This window comes from Anabas testudineus, chromosome 7 (assembly GCF_900324465.2).
Source record: "Anabas testudineus chromosome 7, fAnaTes1.2, whole genome shotgun sequence".
NCBI classification, from domain to species: domain Eukaryota; kingdom Metazoa; phylum Chordata; class Actinopteri; order Anabantiformes; family Anabantidae; genus Anabas; species Anabas testudineus.
The window spans coordinates 22,827,904-22,842,690 of record NC_046616.1 but is presented as its reverse complement, the minus strand read 5'-3'; the positions used below and the strand labels follow the sequence as shown (position 1 = coordinate 22,842,690).

Genomic DNA, 14,787 nt, shown 5'->3' with positions numbered 1-14,787 from the left:
TAATTACATATTAATAAGTAGATAACTCTTTGTCTTCAGACATGCATCTTTACCATGGGATGCTCAAGACCAGTAAGCAAACTTGTGACTGTCCAATACTCCCTGCTCAAACTCTTTAATTTCCTGCTTTATCATCCCATTTGAATTATGATTAATGACTCTATAATAAAAGGCAGATGCAGACAGAAAGGTAATAGAGCAAAAAGAAAGGAGAGGTGAATTTTAAAGAGTTAATGGGATTAAAGTTAACTGCACTCAAACGTCTTCTTCACCCATAGGACTTAAATGAGAGCATGTGTGTGCATGTGAACTTTTTTTGAAAAGAACCAGCATAAACTGCATAGTTTTCTATGAGCAACACCAACTGTCAATCAACTGCTACAGATAATGCCCACCGGCAATTTATTGTTTCCACAAATATGTCCATCCTATATGTTATCCTCTTTTGAAATTTGCACGGTAGCCAAAGAACTACATTTTTTTTCTCTAAAGCTCTAGGAACTCAGAGGGAAATAAGGGCATGGCTTTGGCAGGAGAACAATTTCATAAAAAAACACATGCACCTCATCAGGTTGCGGATGTCATCAAAAAGGATGTTAAGATCTTACCAGCTTTTACTTTTAGCCCTTTTTGCCTTAATGTAATTTAGTCGTCCCTATTTCTGTTCTATACATGCAGTATACACAGCTTCTGAGACCTTGAAAGATACTGTACAAGTGTGTTACTAAAAAGGAGGAGAGTTTTGGCCCTGGGAGAGACGGTGCTGGCAGCTCTCCACAGGTTTTGGCTTTGACGGTCACTTATATTTCACATTCATAACACTTTCGAGGTTAAACTTCCAGTGTGTAAAAGAACTCACAAATCATCAACCAATGCTGTCGGAAACACAGTTTCTGCGTCAGAAGAATAATATTAGGTAAAGTATAGTCTGCCCTGCACTCGTGGCAGAAAGAGTGTGCGAGACGCAGCGCTAATTTGCCTATTATTTGACAGTGTGGAAAAATTGAGGAGGGGGTCAAAAGCAAAAAAAAACCTTACTTCTCTGTTCCTTGGAGGTGTGTGTAAAGTTGTTATTTTCTGAGGTACTCACCCTTCTTGCCAGACCCAGGGCAATGTAGCACTTCTCCCCTGCATCAACAATCTCCACTTCATAGTAATGGCAGCGGGTGGTGAGTGGCTGGCGGGCCTGGGCCAAACCCACGTCCATGATGCTCTTTCCTTTGCCAACATACTCCAAGAGCTGAGGAAGAAGGGGAAAACAGAAGCATGATAGTCTTTAGGAAATAAACTAAATAAAAATGGAGTGGCTAGAAGAAATCAGAGACAGACCATCTTCAGATAATGATGGTTATCACTATCAATATCAATGATGTCACCCAAGCATTCACAAAATGCTCACTTTCCACAGCATTTGTCCAGGTATGCAGAGCTGGCAAAACAAATAGGATTTGAATTTCTCACTCAAGCTCTTCGGCTAATAGATACCTAGCAGCCTGGTTCAAGATGTGTTAGTGTGTATTGCAGCAGCATGTTTGTTCCAGAATAAAATCTCAGGAACTACTTCATGGCAGAACATTATGTACAGATGTGTTAATGACGAATTAACGAATGTAAGATGAATCCTACAAACTGTGGTGATCTCCTGACATTTCCTCTAGAACAACATTTCAGGTTTGAGATTGACCAACTGACCTGATGGCATGAAGAATAGAAAAAAAAAATACTTATCCCATATAACAGCAACATTTGCAACAGAACTGGCATAAAATGTAGTACAGACTACATTTAAGGTTCTAAGACAATATAGCCCATTGCTATTGACCTGGTAATTACTTTATTTCACTAGCAGCAAAATGAGAAATATGTGCTGTACAATATCTGCTGGACAAAATATAAATGTGAGATTCAATTCAATTCAATTCAATTTTATTTGTATAGCGCCAATTTACAACAGAAGTTATCTCAAGGCACTTTACAGTGTAAGGTTGAAGACCTTACAGAAAATATTTATACAAAAAATTATAGAGAAAACCCAACAATCCCATTTGAGCAAGCTTTAGGCAACAGTGGAGAGGAAAAACTCCCTTTAGAGGAAGAAACCTCCAGGCTCATAGTGGACGGCCATCTGCCTCGACCGGTTGGGGTGAGTGGAAAGAGAAGATAGATGTGGTGCAGACATTTATGTTACTCTAAGTTTTGACTGTAATGACTTTCCTAATCTGGTGATGTTTTGCCACCAACAACATTTTTGTCAGATAGGTAACATGGTAAACAGGATTACTACTCTACTCTCTCTATGTGCTAGCACCTTTGACAATTACTGTTACAGTGTTTCTGTAAACCTAGTTACTGCTCTAATTTAATTTATTGATATCCTTCATTTAAACTTTAGTTTAGTGGCTAGTTAAGCAAAGACAGTGATAATTCTTGTAAGTCAGAAAGTTGAGGTGGGGACGTGGGGGCGTAGATCAAGCAGGATCCTCAGCCCACCGTTACCCACACAGCTAGCTTTTGAAAACATATCTTAAATAAATGGGCACCATTACAGATTGATGCTGCCAAAACCTAACCCAATGAAAACCTCAGTGAACCACTCAGGCTAACTATCCTACAAGTATGAACAACCACTTGAAAATGCATGTACATTACCCGAAGATAATGTAATTACTTTCATGTTTTTTTCTGTCTTTAGAGTAACAGGTGAAGATGGGTGGGTACAGGTGAGGAGGTGGGCAGCTAGGCAACCACAAAGCCTTGAGGAGTGTTTCCATGTCATGTGAGTGCATGTGTGTGAGCATGTGTGCAATAAAGAATACAGACTCAGTTTGAGAGACAGACAGGGTGGGGGTGGACAAAATTACTAATTACTTCTGTATTAAGCCTTTGTGTGTGTGTGACACCACCTGGGTGTGCTATGTTCCACTAGCCAGCCACTTGAAGGACACACCTGGTGGGAACAGCTATTCAACATCTATGTCAAAAAAGTCAAGTGTCTCAATTATTTCCATTTTTGTTGCTTAGTGATCCACCAAAGTGAAAAGAACTACAAAATGAAGCAGGAGGATTAGAAAAAGTTTCACTTCAGTCTCTGAGCTTGATAACAGATATGTAGTAAGAGCTATGTAGTAATACAAAGTGTAGCTAGATCTTTTAAAGACTACATCTCAACATGTGGTGCATTCAAACCATGCCCACACTAACAATGAGAACTTTTCTAACTCTATTATTCATACTATTACTGTGAGAAATTGCATTTCTAATACAGTAGTACTAAAACACTGGTAAACAAAGACTGGCTAATTTTTTGTTTTTACTGTTTAACATATTTTTGAAAAAACACCAATAACTGCACAGAGTTTGTATTACGACTGATCCTCTATAAACAAAATGACATCAACATCAAACAACATTATAACTTAAATATAATGCCAGGTTGTAAAAAGAAATCATTACCAGAGGAAACATTACAACTAGTACAGTTGACGTTTGTCACGTTGTTCTCTCTCTCTCTCTCTCTCTCCCTCTCTCTCCTTCTTTCGTGCTGTTTATGATAGATTATTTTTAAAAGCATACAAAAAATCTCCCCAAGTGTTAATAATAAATATTAATTTGTGTTTCGGTTTGGACCCAACTGCAGTTTCTAGAATAGAAAAGTTGATTTAGAATATTTTCAAGCCTGCATCATTTCTGCCAATTTACCAGCCTGCAATCCTCTCATTCGTTGATTTTTCTCTGTTTCTTTAGCCTAACCCTAACCCTACCTATTTTGATCAATGAAAGCATGAAAGCGTGGCTGACACTGCGTTTGCTGCCAGCTTTGTCAGTTCATTAGATAAATCTTCATTTCAGGCTAAAGATAAGGCAGACTCCGTACACTGCTATGCTTCCACAGTGTTTTATTAACTATGGCTGTGGAATGCTTCGCTCTTTCACATGTTCAGGCAGATAAACCTGGTCTTTCATTGAAACGTTGCACGGCATTGGTCAATAAAACATTCACCTCAACCCCATCTTTGTACCATTCTTTTTTTCCTACATTTAAAAAGCGTTTTCTCTAAAATAATGCTGGATTATTCAACATATTAAAGCTAGAACCAACTTTAACACTGTGTTCTATTGTAAAGAGCGGTTGCTATGCATTTTACACTTATGGACACAAAGAAAGTCTTCACATCCCTGGAACCTGGACATGATTTCTTTATAGCACTCTTGCTGATTAATTGTCCATAGTTGCACAGCTTTCAGCTTAAGCCACCACCTTCTTTGTTACAGATTGCACTTTTATGTGTACTGCTGTGTCTCTTTAACCTGTTTCACTTTCATGCCTGGACAACTGCTTTTCTTTGGCTAGAGCAGGAAAAGAGTTTCACTGTGATGAGCAGTCTGTTGCACCTTTTCTTTTTTTCCTTCATGCTGCTGAGTAATGGAAGGAGGGGAGACAAGAGGGCAGAAAAAGTGTGATGTAGCCTGGAGCAAAACATGCCTCACTGAGATAGCTCCGTTTCTTATACAAGATTGTTGAGAATGGTGATGATGAGCAAGGCCATGTTTGTTGAGCTGCTGCCTGGGAAACAGATGCAACACCCACAGAGTGGTCCTGCCAGCTTCCTGTCACACCTAATGGGGAAACTTAAAAAAAAATCTGCCTGAAATTAGGAAACCTCTTCTTCATTATGTGGTTCAACCAAACTTGATTAGGCATCATACTGACAGATGAATTTATTTAGCTCATTATTTTTGTTTATATAGCTTTACTATTTATTTTTTTCAATGCATTTTGTTTGTTTCTTTTTGAATTTCTAATTGTCTTTCTAATGTTTGTTTGCTTGTGTTTGCCTTTTAAATCCACTTTCCTTTTTATCTCCTTGACCAGCACATTTCTCACTTTTTTCCCCCAAATGCATCTTGACCAATGTTTGCGCTTTAAAGTTAAAATACAAAATTAAACGTTCACAAATGGGTCACAAAAAAATTAGCTGGCCTTGTCCTTGAACAGAGGCTGAAATTCCACGGTGTAATTCATCTCTCACTCGGGATGAATGCCTTCCAGTTGCTAATTCTGACATCTTCATCAGTCAAGTTTTTGTGCTTAGGACAACCAAGATGAATATCCTGATGCACTGAGAATCATCATGTTAATGCCAGTCACTCTGTCATTGCTGCTTTTTAAGGGTGACAGCTAACAAGTGATGTTTGTGCTGATTGCATATGTGGAAAACCATGTAATGACTTTGTTTATACTACAGGAAAACATAAAACATTATCACTTCAGTTACAAATTACATTAAAAAAAACCACAACATAACTCACCTGTCTACTCATTAAAAGAACAGAAATTTCACAAACAGCACAGTTTCCCACATGTTTAAACTCATCTGAAATGGCTGGTTCTTTGCCAACACGAGTGAACAAAGTTGTGTAATTAAATAAATAGCATGTAATGGCGCTTGGAGAAGGACTGACCTTGTTAACGCAGGTCAAAAAGACAAAGACCAAACAGGCAGTATGCAAAATCAAAACACAACCTGTAATTACCATTGCACTGACACAGTAGGCGGGGTGAAGTTAGGTGAGCAAGTATTTACAGTAAGAAGACAAGATGATATTTGTCTGGAGAGATGAACCATGCCTTACGGCAACATCCCCACCTGCAACACTTTAAAATTCTGCAAAACAGCAAGTTGACTACTGTGATGGTCTGACTGTAATCATATGTGGTATGGTATGATACACTCACTGGCAATAACACTTAACCACTACGCAACCTCCAAGTTATTTCACAAATAATTAAAAACAAAAACACCCATATACACATATACACCACACAACCACACATTATATATATATCTATAGATAATAATAATATATATATATATATATATATATATATATATAGTAATACATATATATATATATATATAATATATCTATATCTTATACATTCTCTATCCCAAGTTAATGATGTTTCCCAAATTAACTTGCAGCATCTATGCAAATATGCCATGCAATCAAACAATGTTGCATGTTTGTGCTGGTTGGGTCGACTGAACTATTCAGGAGGATTTATAAACTGTTTTGAACAACCCCAAAGAACTGAAAGTCCAGAAAAGTTTTCATTTCAGTCAAAGGAAATTAGCAGTACCAATGAAAGTTAGGTTAAGTTAAGCTGTGGGTGACATAAGCCTTCCCAAAAATATACATGCCTAAGCTAAGACACCATTTGAGGACTACTAGAATTGTGAGAGTGGTCAGTGTGTGCTGCTTGGGGTTGTTTTCTACAGGTTTCTGAAGCTGGTGGAGACCGTTATAAATGATAACCATTTAGAAGGACATCACAGACTAATAGAGTAGTTTTATTCATAAATCTTTCATTACACTGTAAAACTCCTGCCCACTGAAATTACAATGCAGCAGTTGTCCTCTTTTGAGTAATACGTTAAGGTAAATTAACATTAGGTCAGGTAACTAAAATAAGTGTGCAGTTTATGCTGGTCATCTTGGTTGGCACAGGTCAACTCAGTTCTTCAGCTTTTGCTGAATTACATTATTCCTAGTTTCCTCTTTTCACACGCTGCTCAGTTCAGATAACTGGAGCCATGCTAGGCCTGGAAGCTTGCAACCACAACAACTTGATGGGAAAATTGTGAACTTTCCTCCAAGAGTTGGGTCATTTTGAGATTGATCATTCCCAAAGGAAGGAAGGAAGGAAGGAAGGAAGAAAAGAAGGAAGGCAGCAGGCAACGTTAGAGGGGCGTCGGTACTACAGCTGGTTCTGGCAACTGGAAAATGTACAGGAAACACAGCAATGATGACTATTACAATCCTGACAATGACTGCTGTGGTTCACTCATATACACTTTACCTGGGGCAGAAGAGTAGCTGCTTTGCACAGATACTGCAATGCAACTAAATAAAAAAAAAAAAAACTTTTGTGTACCTCTATGGTACAAAAATATGTGCATGTACTGAAGAGTTTTAATCTCCTTGCGGAGGGGAATGGTGGAGAGAAGGGGAGGGAGTGAATGTGAGATATGGTGCGCCGGTACATTTGGGAAACCTGATAACTGCAGACTCAGGTGCTGTCCATTTACTTGTCGGCCCGCTCATCCGCAGCCGAAGGGATTAAGTTGGTGGGCACAGCAACTGCTGTGACAACATGAGGCAGAGGATTGGAGGCTCGTGTTTGCACTAAGCAGCACGTACGCAGTGGAAAGCCAGCCAAATGGCTCCACTCAAGAAAAACAGCATAGCAGGAACATGGTGGCAAGAAAAAAAAACACATTATTCATGTGGATTATTATCAAACATGATGTGTTTGCGTAAGACACCTTTTGCTGACATTCATGACAAAGGTAAGGTAAATAAATTCCCCCATGTATGAGTAATCTTAGTAAAATCAAGATGTCAAAGCACTTGTGAAGGAATATTAAACTTACTGTTTTTAAACAAAACTGATCAACCCAAAAGCTAACAGATTATTCAAATATCTAAGAAGTGTTATCGGTTTGTTTTGTTAGGAGAATTCAAGAACCAGCTGTTTTAGTTTGTTAATGTACTGTGATTAAAAGGATTTTCTTGCTACACTTGCTGCACATAGAATTGCTGCACTGACCTCTACTGACTGAAAAATTCAGTGGCGCAAGAAAGTAATTAAGTATGAAAGTGAAGCTTTTAAGCAACCCTTAAACATAGAGGATGGCCTAAATTAACAAACAGGATAAAAACATCTCATTTTATGGCACACACCTTTGCCAACTACTTGTTTGTGGCCCTGCCGCACCTTCAGTAACTGGTGTGACACTTATTTACACTACTAACTCCAACTAAATGTTTCCAGTAACTGTTAAACAGTCCTGCACATTGGGTTGGAGGGATTTTAGCCCAATGCGCTTCAACATAATCAACTCACACATGCTGGTTGACTTCCTCACATGAACTGCTTGCTTCATGTTCTTCCACAGCCTTTCAAAAGACATTAGAATTACTGCATCGCAGTTATTTGCCTCTGCAAATCAAGTGTCTCTGAGATTGACCTTTTATAAGAATGGGATAGATTTGAGTTTTTCCATGAGTCCTGGTAGTAGCTTGTGCTAAATTCAAAGAAATTCAAATTTCCGTGTTTACACAAAATGCTTAGTGACCTTGACCATTGTCCACCAAAATCTTATCAGTTCATTCTTGGTTTCAATGGGACTGGGGCCAAATTCGAAGACATTGTCTCAGAGAATTCTTGAGATATCATGTTCACAGGATTTATATGAATAGACTATGGGGCACTGGCATAATAACAATAATAATAAGACAAAGCCCTATGCTTGACTTGGCCACTCCTAAACACAAGTCATTCTATCAGAAGAATTTCACATTGTGAATTTCACAAATTCTTCTGATAGAATGACTTATATGTTTTGGTTTGATGCCTTGCTGTAAATTTTGTAGTTTGCGTTGCTGTAAAACAAATATAAACAATTTAATAAGGGGAAGAATAAGTTTTGGGTTCTGCGTAGTCATAAATTTAACACCAGATTTGAAAAAAAAGTGTATTGGCTGAGCCAACTGACAACACTCATGTAACGAGGCCTGGTCCCAAATTCATATCTCAGTGTACTAAATATTAAACTCAATATGTCTACTCACATGCCAGCTTTTGAATCAACCCAAAAATAGTGAATAATTACAGTACAAACTGTATTGATCCCTTTAGGCTGTGCCTGAAACAGCAAAAATAGCTCCAAAGCATTTTGTTCAGAACACCATGTTTAACTATGGGAACTGTGTTTTAAGAGCTGAAGGCCTGTCCCTTCCTTCACCAAACCAAAGCAGCATCCATGTTCCACAACAGCTAAATTTTGATCTCATCACATGAAAGGAAAGACTTCTAAAACTCATTCCAGTGTTCGGATGTTCATGGGAAAACTTGCAAGCAGCAAATGTGCTGCTGTGTGAGTATTGGAGTTTTTCTTGGACGATGAACTCCATGATAGCAAACCATGATAAAAAGCTCTTACAACTGAAGGGAACAGAAAAGGCTAGTCCAGCAACAATCATCTTGACATATATGACTACTTTTCCTCTTCAAAGTTTTTGTAACTTTGTGGCTGCTCTGTACTTGGTGGCGACCAGTTAAAATGACCCCAAGGGCAGAACCTCATTAATGAGGTAAAGAAGCAACCCAGAGTGACAGCTAAAGATTTGAAGGCATCATTGGAACTGGTTAAAATCTGTGTTGACGAATCTACAGTACGTAACGTCTATGGCAGGACACTACGAAGGAAGCCTGTGTTTACTAAAAAGAACATTAGCAAACAAGGAGCACATTGGCACTCCACAGCAGTATTGGCAAAATGTTTTGTGGACTGATAAAACTATTTGCGTACAAAGGGCACAGCATATCATTACGAAAACCTCATCCTAATCGTGAAGTATGGTGGAGGAAGCACCATGATTTGGGCCTGCTTTGCTGCATCAGGGCCTGGCCAGCTTGCAGCAATTGAGGGGAAGATGAATTCCGAAGGGTATCAAAAAAGTCTTCAGAATAATGTGAGAATGTCTGTACGTCAGTTAAAAAACTGTAGAAGTTGGGTGATGCAACAGGACAATGACCCAAAACAAAACAGAATGGCCTCAGAAAAAAAGTGGCCAAGTCAGAGCCCAGACGTCAAGCCAATAAAGATGCTCCAGAACGACTTGAAGAGAGCCACACATGAGACGCCCAAAGAATATGACAGAGCTAAAGTAGTTCTGCAGGAAGAATGGGCTAAAATTCTTCCTCAACAATGTGCAGGTCTGATTCATAGCTACAGGTGAGGTAGAGGCAAGAGGTCTATTAGCCCTAATAGATTTGAAGTTTGCTCCTTGTATTATTTATCAAAACTTTTAGATGTTATACAATCCCCACAGCTCAATTTGGGCACAGCTGTTACTCTTGTTAATTCTTATGTTGACACATTGAGCGATCTTTGATGAGATTTGGGAGAAAACTGTGACCCTTACAGAGCAATGCAACATAGGTGCTGCACATTCAGGTTGTCAGGCCACACTAAGCTCTAGTCTTGAAGGGTATTACTTTTCCTCTCCAATAGTTCAAAAACAGGGCAACACAGATAAGGAGTCATTTCATAAAGGTTCATTTATTCCAGTTATTAATGTGCATCTCTCTGAGGTAAAGAGTAGGTTTAAGATAACTGTCTAATAATTTCTCTGCATTTACCGCACAAAAATAATAACAATAATGAAACTGACTTTAAGAAAAATTATGGTACCTCTACAAAAAAAAAATATTGACAAACATGCTACAGGTAGGTTATAGGTAGACAATTTCCAAGCAGCTTGATGTTCCTGTGACTACAGTTGCAAGGTCCACAGGACTATAGCCAACCTCTCTAGATGTGGCCGCAAGAGAAAAGTCGATGACAAATTGAAGAGACAGATAATACAAATGGTAACCAAAAAGCCCAGAAAAACATCAAAAGAGATTAAACGTGAAATCCAAGGTCAAGGTATATCAGAGTCAGATCCGACAGTCACTCACTGTTTCAGCCATAGTGGACTTGGGAGACAATGGGAGACAACTGAGGAAGACACCACTGTTGACAGTAAATCTTAAAAAAATGAGAAGAAGAAGATGAGAAAACTGGAACTTTTTGGCTAGGCACATCAGCTCAGTTCACAGAGGCTAATATGAAGAATACAAATAAAAGAACACTGTGGAAAGAGCTGAAACATGCAGTCTGAAATAGGCAGCTCTCCAACCTGAGACAGCTTGAGGAGTGGACCAAAATACCTGATGCAGAAATCTCATTGAGAGTTGTGCAACAAAATATTAGGTCATTTTTGTCCAGGCAGGTTTCATGAGTTTGTTTTTTAAATGCTTGTGTTGAACCACAACTCAAAAGCAATGTCTAATTTTCAGGAGTTAATCTTTAGTAAATTTTTATTTATTTTTACTTTTGTCAGTTTCAAGTAATTTCAATCACCTTTGTGGGTTTTTCCTGTTTTTAACACAAAGGTACCAACAATTTTGTCCATGTCTGTATCTACTGTAATGGTATGCATCAAATGTTTACTTTTATTTTTACATAATGATAAACTTGCTTTCGTAACTCTTTATAGATGAGACAGAGCAAACAAGGGCAGAGTCATTAATTTAAAATGATCTTCACATTCACTTTACTTCGGTTTTCTACTAAAACAAATCCAAGGGGAAATATTCATGACCCTGAACAAATGGCCTTCAGATGAGTGATTAGAAAGTGGAAAGGAACACAGTGTAACAAAAAAAAAAAAAAAAAAACTAAAAGAAAATGAAGGAGGACAGACTGAAAAAAAAAAAAAACATAACCTCCGTGGAACTGATATTCAGTTTTCTTTTAAATCCCCTTCATCAGAGCTGTTTCAAGGATAACTGCAATATCTGCCAATGTACCGAGAAGAGAGAGAGTAGGATGCATAGGATAAGACTTAGAAGTTATAAAGCAAATGAATACATGAAGACAGAATGGAGCAGAAAAAAGACAATATTTGACAAGACAGGGTATGATGATAGTAAGCAGAAATCTAGCATCAGATACCCACCGATCCAGCCAGGAGTGGCCATCCCCCTGTCTGTAATGTAAGCCTCTTAACCTCTCTCGTCAAAGACAAGTCACTACCATAACCCCAGTACTCGGTGCATTCTGTGGCTTTGCACTTCTCAGTGCTGCCTCATCAAAAGCATACCAGTTAGAAAAGTAATTTGTCTTGCAGCAATCTTTTCCATCACCCTGTTTTTATTTCCCCCCTCTTAACAATCAGTCAGAACAGCTATCATCCGGAACACTGATCATCTATGCCTATCAAATGGCAACGTGTGAAAGCTGTTCCACTGTTTTGATCAAATATTAGTGAGGTGCTGCTGGGATAAAAAAAATTACCAAGGAGACAGAGAGATGTAATTCACCTATGGCAACCAAAGGACAGATCTGTAAGTCATTGGAAACCACAAAGTCTGGAAATATCTGTTGCTTAGATGCACACCGAAAAAAAGAGGATAAATATTTCCATGCCGTTAAAAAACATCTTGTAGCTTAGGTCTTAACAACCAAAATCCTACTGTAAAGAAGTTTTGTATGGTTGTAGCAAACACAAAGGGCAGAAGGAGAGTTGACATGAAGGAAACCAAGAACGGAGGAATAGAAATTAGAACAAAGACTAGGACAAAAAAGGAAAGCAAAGAACAGGGCAGAGGTGAAGAATCAAGGACTGAGCAAGAAAGAGCAGAGGAAACGGTGTACGAACAAGATAGAAGAGAGAGACGAGAAAAAAAAACACCAGAGAAAATGAGCAAGGGGAAAAGCAGATACTACAAAGAGGATATGAAGAGAGAAAAAGGAAAGAGGAGGTAACAAGAGAAGGAGAACAACAAGTGAAGCAAGGAGAGGAGACGAGGATAGAAGGGAACACAAAAAAGCAAGGATGAAACGACAGAGGAGATGAAGCATGATGCAAAAGCAAGAAAAACTATAATAATAGGAGATAATGGAGTAAAGAAAGAGTGTAGGAAAATGAGAAGGAATGGAAAAAGAAAAAAACAAAAGGAGGGAGGAGGAAAGATGAGACAAGGATGTAAAGAAAAAAAGGGGGAGAGAAGGGAGGATCAGAGGAAACAATAATGTAAGAAAAGAGGCAATACAGAGGAGCAATAAAGACATGAGTAAAGAAGGGGAGACAAGGATTGATGACGGAAGAGAAACAAAAATACTGCAGAGGAAAAGGAAGGAGAGAAGAATTTTACATTTAAATACCCAAAGTAGACACTCTGGAAAAACTTGGGGCAAAGAAGCAGTTCCAGCAGCAGTTAAAACCACACAATGAAGTGAATTAGAAGTCAAACCAACAGAAAGATTAAGTGAGACCACCTTGTGGCTGACATAACATTCTACTTAAAGTAAAATACCTCATACTATTCCACCTACTCAAACATTTCTTTCCTTCCTACAAAACAAATCACTGCTCCTCCTCCACTTTAATTTCCTCTCCCACTTTTTCATTTACTTTCTCTTGTTGCTTTTCAAAACAATGGTTGCCATTTCAAGAAGCAGCTAATGTTAGAAACTTCAGACCTTTAGAACCACATCTTGTACTTGTCACAACTTGACAGCCTTATCAGTTTGTGTATTATCTGTTTATAATGGAACTCAAGGCTGGTGGATGTTTACTCATAAGATAAAACAAAATAATATATCTGGGAAAACTTGTGTAGCACCAAAGCTGGCAGGTGTACTGGGAACTGAAAAAATCCATCTGAAAGATGATTTGACTAAAATTATGTTTACTCTTAATATTCAAAAAAGCAGTTGCCCCAGTAACTGCCATTTATAGCAAGCTTTATGCAAGTTCTTGAATTACTACAACATAAGCAGGGATATGAAATTAGCACTAAATATATAGTCACCATACCCACTTCAAGGGGAAATCCAGCAGGTTAATAAATTAGGTTATTCTTTAAAGATGTATCATCTTTGCCTCAGACCACTGTGTCACTGAGACAATGACCTCTGTATGATATGTGTAACATATGTTTGTACATGACTACAGACAGATGCTCTAACAACACAAATGATTTACATGACTTTAACTGTCATGTAAACGAGGTACCTGTTTTCCATAATTGTGGTAGGGAATTAGGGAAACTTGATTTTCGCAAGTACATATGCCTGGAGGTTGCAGATTTCTCTGCCATGTATTCACATAACTAATTGGCTTTTTACATGAGGTCAGGAGAAAACGCCACAGTAGCGTAATGGAGACTAACCTGAAAGTGTGCTGTAGAAGTCTAAATGCTTTCCACACCAAACGTCTTTTCAATTCATTTACCAATGATAGCTACATACAAACACACACACACACACACACACAGTTAAAAGCCAGAAAGCAGCATCCCTTCACTATAGTTAACTATAGTTATAGTTAAATCTGTTAGTCATGCTTCCACAGAAGAGAAGAAACAAAACGATTACTCATCTTCTGCATGTGGGGGGCGATAAGAGCTGACACCTTAACACAGAACAGAGGTGCTACAGTTGATTACTGCGGAACACAACATTGCAATATAGCTGATGACACAGTTGTTGCCATCAATGAACTTCATTCAAGCAGCTGATATCAACTATTTGAGTCATAGTTAGTTTTGTCTCTGCCTGAGAAAACAGCACTGACCACAAACTCAGTCAGAATTAACCACAGTGTAACGATCATGCTTTATAATTACTGTGATGCAGAAAGAGGAACATTAGCCATGCTGGGGACATTGTTCTATGAGATGGCAATGATCGTCAGTTGGTTGATTCACAATCGAAACTACTACACTTATACATTGTGCCCACCAAAGGAAGCCTAATGATTTTCCTCTTGTACCATCATGATGTTCACATTTGTGGAACCTCAACAACTATAAGACTTAACTGAATGAAATTCAGTAAGAGTATTTATGTTCAATGGCTAAAGACAAAATACCTTCATCAGCATTTTATCAACATGTTAGCATTTCGCCATTAGAATTTAGCTCAAAGCACAACCATGCCCATTTCTGGAGAAATTTTAAAGTAGACAATCTGACATTTACACCTAGGTGATGAAGTGTCTGCCAAGCTAGTAATTTTACTTTTACTGCTTTTCATCAACAACGGAGTGTCAATGTCTTCCAGGAAGAGATGTGCCAGATTGACACACTTGCTTAAAACACAAATCAATCCTTACAATTTCACACCCCTTCTCCCCCATCACCCAACACCACCTCGGCCCTTTTCC

General features: G+C 38.4%; 1 protein-coding gene across 4 annotated transcripts in view; it reads right to left on the bottom strand.

Moving 5' to 3' along the window:
• Positions 1-14,787, bottom strand: part of spryd3 (SPRY domain containing 3) — a 47,477-nt gene that overhangs the window by 21,995 nt on the left and 10,695 nt on the right. For all 4 annotated transcript variants that reach the window (XM_026367847.1, XM_026367849.1, XM_026367848.1 and 1 more), the window contains exon 7: positions 1,091-1,240. In XM_026367847.1, coding sequence (XP_026223632.1) covers positions 1,091-1,240 — 150 coding nt within the window. The remainder of the gene's footprint in view (positions 1-1,090; positions 1,241-14,787) is intronic.